Below are 12,316 nucleotides of genomic sequence, written 5' to 3'. Positions count from 1 at the left end.
TGTTTGTTGGAATAAGGGATCTGGCTGCCGGTTTACTATTTAAAAACCTGCTGTCGATAATCCATAAATGTTTGTGATATGGATGTTATGGATGTCATGCTCCCTCGCAATTATGTTTCTGTTCTGCTATTGTTTTTGACATAAAAAACACATCTGCCATTAAAATCGAAGTGTCAAAAAGCTTTATCCAATCTAGAGTGACCAACTCTCAATGTGAAATGCGCATATGAAGTGATAGAAATCTTGGTTTTATTAGATATTTAAGCAGGCTGTACCTCTGTCATATGGGACATTTGTGCAGCAAACCTAACCATCAGTATAGAGTATTGAGCTTTAGTTCAGAAAATTCTTTAATCGGGCTTCTTGCTTGACGCACCCTCTGCATGAATACTGTCATAAAGAACTAATTTCAGTTTCATATTTGCTGTGATTTAGGCCAGTTACTGGTTAAAATGCAGGCTTTACTTCGCAGACTGAGTAAGAGGACTTATTCTGCAAATTCTCCAAAAGTAGCATGCTCCTACCAAGTACCAAAGTTAAATATATATTTCAGAGGGAGGACCTGTAGTGTCAATCACATGTGGTGACAGTGTAATGAATCAATGTGGCTGAGCTTTTTAGCAGTTCTTCTGAAAAGTGAATTTAAACGTTTTATTTTGAAAGCAAAGACTTTGGGTGGACTTGTTCTCTCTGGCAAACTTGACAGAGACCATAGGAACTGGATCTTGTAGTTTTTGGAAAACTATTTTGAACACTAAATAAAGGAGAAAAGGCACCCATTTTAGGTATATTTGAATACCGGTACTTTATTATTGTTAATATTTACACAAAGTCAGTCAGAAACTTTCCTTACACACCTGTGCAAACCTGAGTAATCATTGCATATTATTAAAACAACAAACAAATTAATTAGTTGTTGATATCAAACATTACAAATGTACTAATGGATTAGTAAATAGTTAAATAACAAACAATCAAGCTGGTGTCCTTCCTCAGCCTGGTATTAATCAGCTTTAAAATAAATGACTGTACGACTAAATTCACTAAGTTCACATGGAGTGCACATTTGACCCTTTAATGACTCCTTTTCAACTGTGCGCCTTGTCAGAATTTAAACTTTGATCATATTTTGCCACACTTTTACACTGTGCCCAGTCATCACATGTGCACCAACAGGATGTTTAGTGTTGTGACAAAACCTTTTCAGATTCCTGTTTTGAACAGGAAAGCGTGACCTGTCCTAACTGGATGAGTGGTTTCTTCTGTCCCTGTGCTCTTAGGGCCCACGCAGTGTGGGCCTCATGGTGACAAAGGGAAAGTTGTAGGTGTGTGGGAGACCCTGATGAGTTGAGAGGTTGAAGGATTGCCATGAGAACGGACGCAGGCCCCCCTGCGTTGTGGGACCATTTACTGCCTCTGCGACCAGGTGGACAGCCATCTGGTAGTCCGTCACCTGGACCATGAGACAGAAATGGGTAAGGAGTGGGGCACAAAGGAAGAAGTAAATAAGTAACAGGAAGAAAGTGGGGTCATTTATTATGGTTCAAATAGACATTGTGCACATCCATGCAGAAATGGCAGTTACCATTAATGGAGTTTAGTGATTCAAAACCTGTAGGCTACTTCACTTATAATCTTTGGGTTGAACTTATGTGAGTTCCATGACAAATGACAAATTAAATTAGACATTTTTAAAGGCAAAAACTAAAAGCATTCATATTGTTTTTTTAAGAGAAAAGCCTCTGAAGAAAGCTCCAGACTAAGACAATAATTTCCATATTAGCAGCCCTTTTAGGCAGGTTAACCCAGTGTACAAACTCTAAACTCTGGGTATTTGATTGAAAAATTTTAGTCCTTTTAACCATGCTAGCAGCATGCTAGCAGCATGGCTCTTAAGATGGCAATGTTGGCATGGAAGAGTGCATGAAATTTTGTAAGGACATTCATGGCCCCCAGAAGATGAATCCTCCTGACTTTGGTGATCCCCTGACTTTTCTTCTAGCCCCACCATGACATTTACATTTGTGGTCTTGAGGAAAATGTTTTGACAATTATTGCACATAACTATTGGTGATGCCTAAACTTTTAATTTTGTGCCATGATCAGGTCAAAATTTTTATTTGTCCCATACTTTTACAAGTACCTGCAAATCTAATGGCATTCCCATATGCCTCAGCTGTAATTTGTTGCCAATTAGCAAATGTTAGCATGTTAACATGCTAAACTAAGATGGTGACCAGTCTTGCTAAACATCATTATGTAAGAATGTTAGCATGCTGACATTAGCATTTAGCTCAAAGCCACACTGTGCCTACGTACAGCCTCATAGAGCTGCTAGCATGGCTGTAGACTTAATCTTGTTAAACAAAGAATATAATTAAAATTTTAAATGACTCAACTAAACAGGTAAAGACAATAAAATATCATTGCAGGTTTTACAAACATTTTAGGATGTTAGGAACAGAAAGAACCTGTGTGAACGTGGTGACTAGCCAATAACCAATATCAAACAAAAGGCGATATTATTCCGACTCAAAAACAAATGCACCTACAAACAATTCCGTATAATATTTTGTAATAGCACTTTAATATTTTTCCACTGAAGTACATATCTTAAACTTTATCCTGGCACTAATATGCTGATGACCGCTGACCTTAGTGTCATAGCAACCCCCTGGATGTGGTCTCCTTGGTCTCAGGTCATTACGGCAACAGATGGTTTTACATGGATGGCCCTTGGAGTAGGGGTCTCTCTTGTAGTCTGAAATAGAACAGTTTGACTTTTTGTCACGCTGCTTACAGTCTGAAAAAGGAAACAGTATACTGAATATTGGTTTGTGTTTTCTGTCATATATCTCAAGCCCTTTAAGTTCAGGAAAGGATATAAAATCTATCGAGTTGCACCTACTGTTGTATCTCATGATGTGTTTGAGGGAGCTGAGGTCAGACACCTTTGCCTGGTCCCTGCGGAGGATTTTGGCTCGGGGACAGAGGTCATAAGAGAAGTCTTCTCCGTATCGCTTCCACATCACACCGTACCCACTCAGGTTGTATATTTCGATGTGAAATGGTATGTTGTAGGATGGCCAGTAACCTGCCAAATGAAGCACACCAAAGGTGGAGGTTAGATACAGCCATCCTAGATAAAACCGAACAGACAGACAAATAAATTGTTTTTTGTCTCTTACCTCTGCGTAAAGCTTGAGACTGATCAGAGTGCATCACTTTCCCAGGAATCTGCTCCACCACAGTCAGAGCTCCATTGCTGATACTGTGGCCTAGAGAAACCCTGCTCAGGTCCACCAGCATGTACTGGCTGTTATATGTACCTAAAGTACAGAGGGGGACATGCTCTGTTTCAGGCCTCACAGACAAAGAATCCACATGGGTTTTGAAGTTAAGTATCACTTTAAAAAAGGACCTACAATTGTGGTTTTGCAGTTGCGAACAGGAATCATCTTCAAAAGGTGATTTGAGCTTAAAGGTTACATCACAATAACAATACTAACATGGTGATGTTAAGTAGGAATAATGTTTACCATGTTCACCACCTTAGTTTAGAGTGTTAGCATGCTAACATTTGCTAACTATCCCTAAACACACAGTACAGCTGTTGTTAAGTTTTGCAGGTATTTGTCATAAGCACAAAGTATTGGAAAAATAAAAAATGTTGACCTGCTGGTGGCGCTAGATGAAAAGTCAGGGCACCAACAAAGTCATTAGGATTCATCCTCTTAGTACCATGAATGTCTGTAGGTTTTTGCCAGTCCATCCAGTAGACATTTTAATTTGTCCAAACCAGACTGTATAAAAAGATGGAGGACATGACAGCTCCCCAAAAGTGAAGTCAAACCATCTCCCTAGTGGCTGGCTGCAGTACAGGTCATAAACCCTATACCATAACACATATATGATTTGGGCCAAGGCATGCAATACCACCAATACAGTATGTTGGATCTAATAAAAAGATCAATATTGGAAAGTTACACAATTAGTTTAACTCCAGTGGTATTGCTTCCAAAATATGATTGTCAAAGGAAAAATAACATGCAGTCTTTCATATATCTGAGGGATATGGAACCTCTGGCTGAACACACGTAACCAAGGCAAAGGTAAAGGCTCTCGTGTTAACTGTCTGCAGGCCACCACAACAGTTTGGCAGGATGGGAAGTATGACAGCAGAGGCTGCTGGGAGATTAGAGGACCATCAGTCTCAAGAACACTCTGTCCTGTTCTCTCCTGCCCTCCCATAGCAACATGACGTGAAAGATCAAAGCAGCTGCCTAATTAACACATCTGCATGTTGTGTAATGAGAAGGATGGTCTGAGAGTCTGTTATATCTCTTAGGAAACTTGTGAATTCTGACATTTTAGTTCCAGACCAAGTTCATACTTTTCTGCAAGTGTTATGATGTAAGGATTTTGGTCTTGTTTTGGTTCCATGTCATGTGTTCTACTGTTTTGCCTTGTTTATTCTTGTGAAGATTTTGCATTGGTTCTCATTCTGCTTTCTTGTCTTACTTAGTCCTGTGCTTTAGTTCATGTCTTAGGGTTTTACTCCTGGTCTGTGTAGTTCTGTGGTTGTTGCATGAAGCTGTCTTGCTCTGTCTCCTGCGTTCTGTGATCCTACCCTGTGTATCTGCCTGCGTCTGGATCTATGTACTCCATGCCCTTTTTGGTTTTTGTCCTGGACTCAGCCACTCCTGCCTGCCACTCGCTTTGTTTTAATAAATCACTGTACTTTGCCTGCTCAGCTCCGGTGTCCTCAACTAGTTCACACACACACACACACACACACACACTTAACAGTAAGTCTTGTTTTTAGTATTTTTATTTGTTAATTTACATGTCTTGGTGCAAGCTAGTTTTTAGAAAATTTTTAACAAATGCTTTCTAAAAGTGGTGGGTAGCCTACATGTCCCCAGCGTCGCCAGTGTAAACGACCCTCTCTCCCTGCTCCCTCCCTACAGGTTGAGCTACTCCATGCAGTCTCTCTCCCTGGGCCCTGTCACTTTGTTCCACTGTCACATGCCTCCTCCTCTGCCTGGCAGTGGCAACGGCTCTCCTTTACTCCTTCAAGTGCCTGTGCCTGCGGGTACTGGGTACTGCAGCTGATGTTTTAAAACCAGTTAGGCCTATATAAATACATAATTTATGTTATACCGGCCCCAAAGGTGTGTCGGCCCACAGGGCATTTGCCCGGTATACCAGATTACCAGTCCAGCCCTGATTGTCATTGTGAGCATGCTAACAAGCCCCTGTTCTTGTTTCATTAAAATGTAGAGGTGACAATGTTGGATCGCTCTGACAGCTAATGTGGAGTTTCGGCAATAATTTGCCGTTTCTCTCTTTGCCTTTTTCTAGCATTCAAAACTCACAGGGAGAAATCCACTGTAGAAGTCACAGAGAACCAATTTAGTCACTGACCTCAAAATACCAGAATTAACCTCTGTCCACCTTTACTTTTATATTTAAATTACACTTGTGTCTATAAACAGCATCTATGTATTGATTCCTCTGTCACCTGGCACTCTGTAGTCTGTTTTTTGTCAGCCATTTCTTTGGTTTTAACATTGCAGGCATGCCAGAAGTTACAGTAAGTTTTTTAAAGCTTGTTCGCATTAAGTGTATGATAAAAAGGTTTGTTCATGCAAAGCAAGGGGAGTTGAGCAGAGGAAGTTCTATGCCGCCTTCTTCATCATGTCACCTTTGGTTTTGAATAAAAACAACAACAAAAAAAACTCCTCTCAATCCCGCCCTGTCTTGACTCACATCAACAGGATTTCACCTGAGTTGTATTTGGAGAAGATGTGCGCCCACTCCTCTCCACTGTGCGCCAGGCTGTTGGCCAGGCGGACTCTCTGCCAGGCCAGCAGGCTGTGAGGGCTGAGCTGGGAGTAGAGAGAGATGTTGAAGACACCGATGGAGGTCTGAGTCATCAGCAGGCCGCTACCAAGAAGGTAGAAGTCATCCAGAGACATCAGGAAGCCTGGAGGACGGAAGAGGCAGTGAGAGGAGAAGAATGTTTTAATATTAAAATAGTAATATTTCAGAGAAGGACGGAAAAGTAAACAGAGCTGTGAGGAGATAATGTCTTATCCTCACCTACAACATACAGGTTGCATGTAAGTTGTATGACCATTTATCAGTTTTGAGGTACTTGTACTTTACTTGAATATTTCTATATTATATTAGTTATACTTCCACTGCATTACATTTCAGAGGGCAATATTATATGCTTTACTCTCCCACTTGTTGTGTCAGCTATAATTACTGGTTACAAGATAAAGATTTATCAAAACAAATGATTATGTTTTGATTCACTCTCTGTTCCTGTGTTGTCATTTTTGGGAACAGCAGGCAGCAGTTGTCAGTAAAAAGAATCTCTAAAAATTCAAAGCACACCACCTGTCCAGCACCAAGCGATAGACTTAGTTAGCGGCCAGCTGGTGAACAATGTGGAGCATTTAGAAGCTAAAGAGACAGATATTTCCTTCAGGCGTTGGTGGGGACCAAAATCAATGCTAAAAGGAGAGTGAATACTGGACTTAACATTCATCAGGTGGACAGATAGACAACTAAAAATAAATGAATGATAATTTTGCTCCTTGTCTGGTGGATGTGTAAATAAGCAACTGTACGCTAACAAGATTGCATTATCAACATGTAAGGTGATAATATCTAAGTGTTGCATTCACAGCGTGTTTCTGCTGCCCACAAGTGGCCAAAACAACAAATTTACTGCTAATAAAGAAATAGTTTGACATTTGGGAAATACGCTTCTGGCAGAAAGTTACATGAGAAGATCGATGCCACTCCCACATTTGTCCGGTAAAAACAACCACAGTTAGCAGCTGTTTAGCTTAGCTCTGTCTGATGGTCACAAAATGTGCATGCCATTAAACTAAAGAGACACATCAGGCAGAGCCAGGCTAGCCGCTAATCTACTAACTCTTGGCAGGAAAGAAATTATCATTGCTAAAATATTGAACTATAATTTGTTTAAGTAGTATATAAGAGTATTAATAGCAGTACTATGAAGACTGTTACTACTATTGTTATTTCTACCAAAAATACCTATTGCTACTATCATACTACTATTATACATGTTGGTATTACTACTACTACTACTACATACAGAAAGAATAAATAATTGTACTTATTACTCCTGCTTATATTACTATAACTACTACATATGCTGCTGCTACTATTAATAATGAATATACATTCCTGCTGCTATCAATAATAAAAATCGGGAGAGGAATATTTCGACCACCTCTATTTCTACTTCTACATAAAGTATTTATATTGCATCTTTTCTGGTTCTGTTTAGCCCTGATCCCTGTGTGTGCTAAATGTTTCACATGGTCAGAGAGAAAGCAGCTTAGGAAGGCTGCAGGGGTCACACACCACCTCCAGTGGCACCGCGTATTTCTTCTCTTCATTTTAATACAGTGAAGTGATATCCTTGGCCTGGCGGCCTCTAAAAATCTAGTGCTTTAAAACCACTTGTGTTCTGATGGCAATGGAGCCTGTGAGAGGATTTTTATGGCCTGGACCACTCTCCCCCACAAAATGACTCAGCCTTCTCGGACTTGACAGAGAGGGAATACATTTCATTATAGCTCTGTTTTGGGTGTGCACAAACACTCTGGTGGATGTTTCTTAGTCACTGACTAAGCCATGTGCTTAGCAGAAGAATTACTTTCAGTAGAGAATGTTCATTGAGGATTTGGGTTAAGTCCTTGATGTCAGTGTTTATATTTTCCAAGATGAAAATAAAACATGTGGATTAAGGACAAGCTGTTCACCTCAGCTCACAGCTTTTACAAGAAATCAGTGCTTTGCTGTGCTGTAGGTCGACAAAACTCCTTTCAAAATTCAGGTCATGTACTCAGAAAACATAGGTTCATGGATGTAAATCTCAGGAAATCTCAGTTCTGCCAGCCTTATTTATGCCATGTCAGGCCTCTTATGATCTTTGAGGAGAAACTGTAAATACAGTTTTGTACAGCAGTATCATATGTGTGAAATTCTACTTTGTGCAAGTGTGTGTGTGTTTGAGTATATCTGTGTGTGTACCAGGGTAGCTGCTGAACGACATCTTTCCAGTGGCGGTGTGTGCATCAGACACCCTGAAGTCCCAGTGTTTGTAGATACGCATGGTGGCTGCATACGTATACCAGCTCGAGTGGCCAAACAGCAGGTTCTCAAAGCCTGGCAGCACCTTAGACAGAGACAGAGAGACAGAGAGGTGATGGATGTGTGCATATTGTGCTATATGTTTTTATATATATATATATATATATATATATATATATATATATGCAATTAATCACAGTTTTTTTATTATTTAGGGCATGCATGCTATTTAAAAGAAATAGATTTACTCTTTAATTACAATAACAATCCCTCAACTTTTCATCTAGCACCATGATCAGTTTGATCAGCATGATCATGATCAAATTTTTGTCCAAGTACCTGCAAAACTAATGACATTCCAATCACCTGCAGCTGTACTAAGATGATGAATATGGTAGCATGTTGCCATGCTAGCATTAGCATTTAGCTCAAAGCAACACTGAGCCTACATTCAGTCTCTCGCTAAGATGGCTGTAGATTCTCAGTCATGTTTGTAATTAACCCGATTTCTTGTCATTTGTCATTAATGAGCAGAAAGACTGGATTTGAAAAAGGTTGCTATATTTACATGTAGCGAACCATGGCCCTTTGAACAACCATAAAACCCTGTAATTTAACATTTTAATGTCTTATTTGTCATGATGTGTTTCAACAACTGCAGCTGACGCAGAGGAAACCAACTTTTTAATATTTCACTCATTACTGGTATGTCTAATAGCTTTAGTTTAGAACTACAATAAGCATATACAGACTGTTTTCATTTAGTTTATTTCAATTGGGGGCAACTTAAGTAAAGTACATTTAAATAAACATAATTAAATTTATGCACATAAATCATTAGGGCAACATTTGGGCTACTGAAATTAAATCTCATTCATAAAAACCTAATGACTGGTGTTCTGATTGCATCACTTCTATTTGTCTTTGTTACATGAATGGGCGTAGATGGAAGAGAAACTGTCCCCATCTCAATGGCCATTTTGACAGACTAGAGGAGGAAAACCCACGCACAAGTCCCGACAATAAAACTAATTAGGCCTACGTTGAGGCCTCCCAAATGCTCCCTCACAGTTTGAGCCAAATGAGCTTGGCCTAACCTTGATGAGAGCTGTGCAGTGGCCCATTCCTGGCATCCTGAAAGTGGCGGCCCCTGTGGAGGAGTTGGAGCGAGGTGTCAGAGCTGGGACAAGGTCCAGGAGGTCGCCAACACCATTCAGAAACTGGAAGGCGAACGCTGATAGAGGCTGGGCAGGAAGGAGAGAGCGAGTGACAGACAGATGATTGAAATGATACTGTGACAACTCTCTCACCATCTCTCCAACACACACACCTCTCTGTGTTTGCTTTTGGCCCACTGTGCTGCTCCGGCGTGGAGTCCGTCCAGCTGGGCCAGGATCAGTCCCAGATGCTTCCACAAGGGGTCGCTGGATCTCCTCAGTTTCACTTGCTCTCTGGCCCACTGGTCCTGTTTGCTGTGGATCAAGCGGAGAGCTGGGAGGCTGGTTTCTGTTTCTAATCTGTGCATTTGGTTGATATTGCTGTGCATCTAAATTCAGAACTACAACAATTGCTGCATGAATAACATGATTTTTACAGTTAGTATAGATTATTACTGGTATATGAAGAGTAGACGATAAGTTAAAGCCAGTACCAAACCAATTTCTGCCAGTATATTGAAGTTTAATCTTGGGGTAAGTCATGAATGTGTACCTTAAAAACCTTTGCAGGGGATTCAGAACCTTCTCATCCTTTATTAGTTGAGGGTGCATGTTGGAGTAATGGTTGAACATCTGCCTGCGGATAAAAAAAATAAGAAACATGACATTAAGTAAACACAGACTTACAACTATAAGCTACACGGTAAATACAGCAATAAGAAATGTAAACCACTTCACTGAAACAATGTTTGGAAAATATATTTCAGCTTTATATAGGCTACTCAATAAAAAATCTTCTAAAAACACAAGCAATGTTGCTGCCTCGCTCTTTCAAGCAATTCAATTTAGAATAAATTATTATTTAAGTAATCTAGTAGTTCTTCTTTTCATTTGGAACGTTAACTGGCTTTGTCTTTTACAACAAATTCCTTTATCACATTTCAGCCTGCCATAGTAGGAAATGCACGTGTTGCTAATAACATACATTTAGTATGCCTCTGTTCTATTCGAATGTGTCTCAGTAAGCCAAGTGACAGTGAGTGACTAAGCTAAATGGAACAAAACACCTTTAGAGTAAAAGAAAGTTATATAAATAAGCTGATTGGCCCACACAGACAATTTATCCTTCATGGGAGATGGCATGTTTGTATGTGCCTTTTTAAAGTATGCCCTGAACTGAATACATTTTGGGCTTATCTGATTCTGATTAAATATCTAGAACACAGACTTGTGTTGGTGATGTGTTCAGGTATCAAGGTCTGTTGATAGAGAACTAGTGACAGACTCCATGGGCTCAAAGTTTTGGTTTGAGATATTTCATACATTTTATTCACTAGGAGACCTGTGACACTCACTCAGCTGTGAGATAACCTTCCAGGTACCCAGCCAGGAAAAAGGTTGTCTCGTCTTCCTGTGTGATCACCCCATGACCTGCATGGATCTCCAAGACACCCCATCCAGAGAGGAGTAGAGTGTCATTGAAGTAACCATAGGCTCCCCCCTCTGCCTCCATCAACCCCTCCTTCAAGATCACACTTTTCTGGGCAGCATCCCAGTACACGGTGGCCTCTTGGAGCTCTACCATTGTAGGAGGATGGACAGGGTTACAGGGTTGAGGTTGGATAACACACATTATGTAAGATAATGTCATAGAATGAACCAGGAAAGGTTTTTACATGTTCTTATTTGCTTGACTGGTTTCCATCAGATTAATATGAATATATGGAAATTCAGGTACAATATAATTTACCATTCGAAACTAAATCTGATTTATTAGATGAGTAAGTTTGCACATACAAGGAAACATTCAGAGTTTTCTCTCAGTAAACATTTAGTGAACATAAAACAACACAAATCATTTAAAGAGCATATAATTGCTCATATTTCAAAATGTTCGAATTTATATTATTTTATTTAACTGGAAACAGAATAGAGCAGAATGGAACAAACACAAATTAGCATTTTATAAAAGCTAACATATAGCTAGGTGCCATCATGAACTGTATCTGTTTGCTATACGCAATTTCCATTTAACATCCTTTCTTTTTCAACAGTAGGTTTAACTGAATTATATTGGATTCAAAACCAGTTTCCGTCCGGTATAAGTAACTTTAAGCCTACATACCACAGGAATGTTACTCACGGTAAGTTTGCATTGATGCAGCCAAAGTGCTCAGCAGTAATACACACAGTTTGAAGCCCTGCTTCTCCATGTCAGCTGATGTTTTCCTGCAAATCTCTAGTATTTCAATAACTAAATGTTGTTATTGTGATGATTTATATTGAGAGCGACGGCGACGAAGTGTGATTTCTACAAACCGATGAAGCGCTGTTCTCCGGTTGCTCTTAATTGACCCTTCGCTAAGCCACGCCCCGAATACACAGCTGGCCAATCACAGCGCAGTATAGGACTCGCTCTAACTGAGGTCCAACACTTTCGTGGATGCGTTCCACTGACTCTAAAGCAAAAACAGTCGTTTTCTAGCTTTTTCTGGCTGTATTGTTCCAAGATGTGGTCAAATGCTGTTTCTTGGGCACTTGTAATAGATACAGTCGCTACCCAGAGAGGTTGATAGGAGAAGTACGATTTATTTTCTTTCCAAAACCTAAAATAAATCCAGAAAAATGTCGGCTGTGGATTGTTCCTAATTTAATGTTAGTTAGCTAACGCTAGCTAACTTCCTACTGAATGTAAAGTAATAAAGCCCTAACGTTACTGTTCTGCTTTTTAATGATTGTAATAATGAATAGAGGCCTACCCAGCTTTACAGGAACAGTGTTGATCCTTAATATAGTTGTCTTTAGTCTCAATCATGCGATAGTTCACTTGTACAGTGTGATTGATAGGCTTTAGCTTTCATTTTTTGACGTCCGTTTGACAGCCTGAATATAACCTTTAAATGTATAATGCAAATGCAAAACTGTCTGCTTCTTTCTGAGATCGCTTTTTCCAACAAATTTGACTATTCATCGGGGGAGTGCAGTAATTGAATTCCTTCGTCTTCATCCCGTTTAAG

At 39.8% G+C, this 12,316-nt stretch overlaps 1 protein-coding gene across 2 annotated transcripts; it reads right to left on the bottom strand.

Annotated features, from left to right (window-relative positions):
- Positions 1-777: 777 nt before the first annotated feature.
- LOC119916402 (phospholipase B-like 1) lies at positions 778-11,615 on the bottom strand. 2 transcript variants are annotated; one of them, XM_038736397.1, is made up of 11 exons: positions 11,443-11,615; positions 10,655-10,877; positions 9,853-9,936; positions 9,473-9,614; positions 9,240-9,386; positions 8,083-8,227; positions 5,789-5,989; positions 3,189-3,329; positions 2,909-3,094; positions 2,655-2,803; positions 778-1,453 (listed from the first exon to the last, which is right to left on the bottom strand). In XM_038736397.1, the coding sequence occupies exons 1-11, from the start codon at positions 11,510-11,512 to the stop codon at positions 1,277-1,279; spliced, it is 1,665 nt and encodes a 554-aa protein (XP_038592325.1). In that variant the 5' UTR covers positions 11,513-11,615; the 3' UTR covers positions 778-1,276. The 2 variants fall into 2 exon arrangements, with proteins under 2 accessions (XP_038592325.1, XP_038592326.1); XM_038736398.1 differs by having other exon boundaries at positions 2,655-2,761; positions 11,443-11,613.
- Positions 11,616-12,316: the final 701 nt, after the last annotated feature.

This window comes from Micropterus salmoides, unplaced genomic scaffold, assembly GCF_014851395.1.
Source record: "Micropterus salmoides isolate LMB-PRFRI ecotype aquatic unplaced genomic scaffold, ASM1485139v1 Ms_hic_scaffold_21, whole genome shotgun sequence".
Lineage (NCBI taxonomy): Eukaryota > Metazoa > Chordata > Actinopteri > Centrarchiformes > Centrarchidae > Micropterus > Micropterus salmoides.
Note: the sequence above shows the minus strand (reverse complement) of the source record. Positions and strands in the feature narration are given on the sequence as shown.

What these genes read in the sequence shown, in the direction of transcription:
- LOC119916402 (XM_038736397.1), bottom strand. Translation starts at nt 11,512, where the DNA reads ATGGAGAAGCAGGGCTTCAAACTGTGTGTATTACTGCTGAGCACTTTG. An exon ending in GAAGGTTATCTCACAGCTGA is followed by an intron (nt 9,937 to 10,654) that starts GTGAGTGTCACA and finishes TTTTATCCGCAG; the next exon opens with GCAGATGTTCAACCATTACT. An exon ending in GTCGTTCAGCAGCTACCCTG is followed by an intron (nt 5,990 to 8,082) that starts GTACACACACAG and finishes TCCGTCCTCCAG; the next exon opens with GCTTCCTGATGTCTCTGGAT.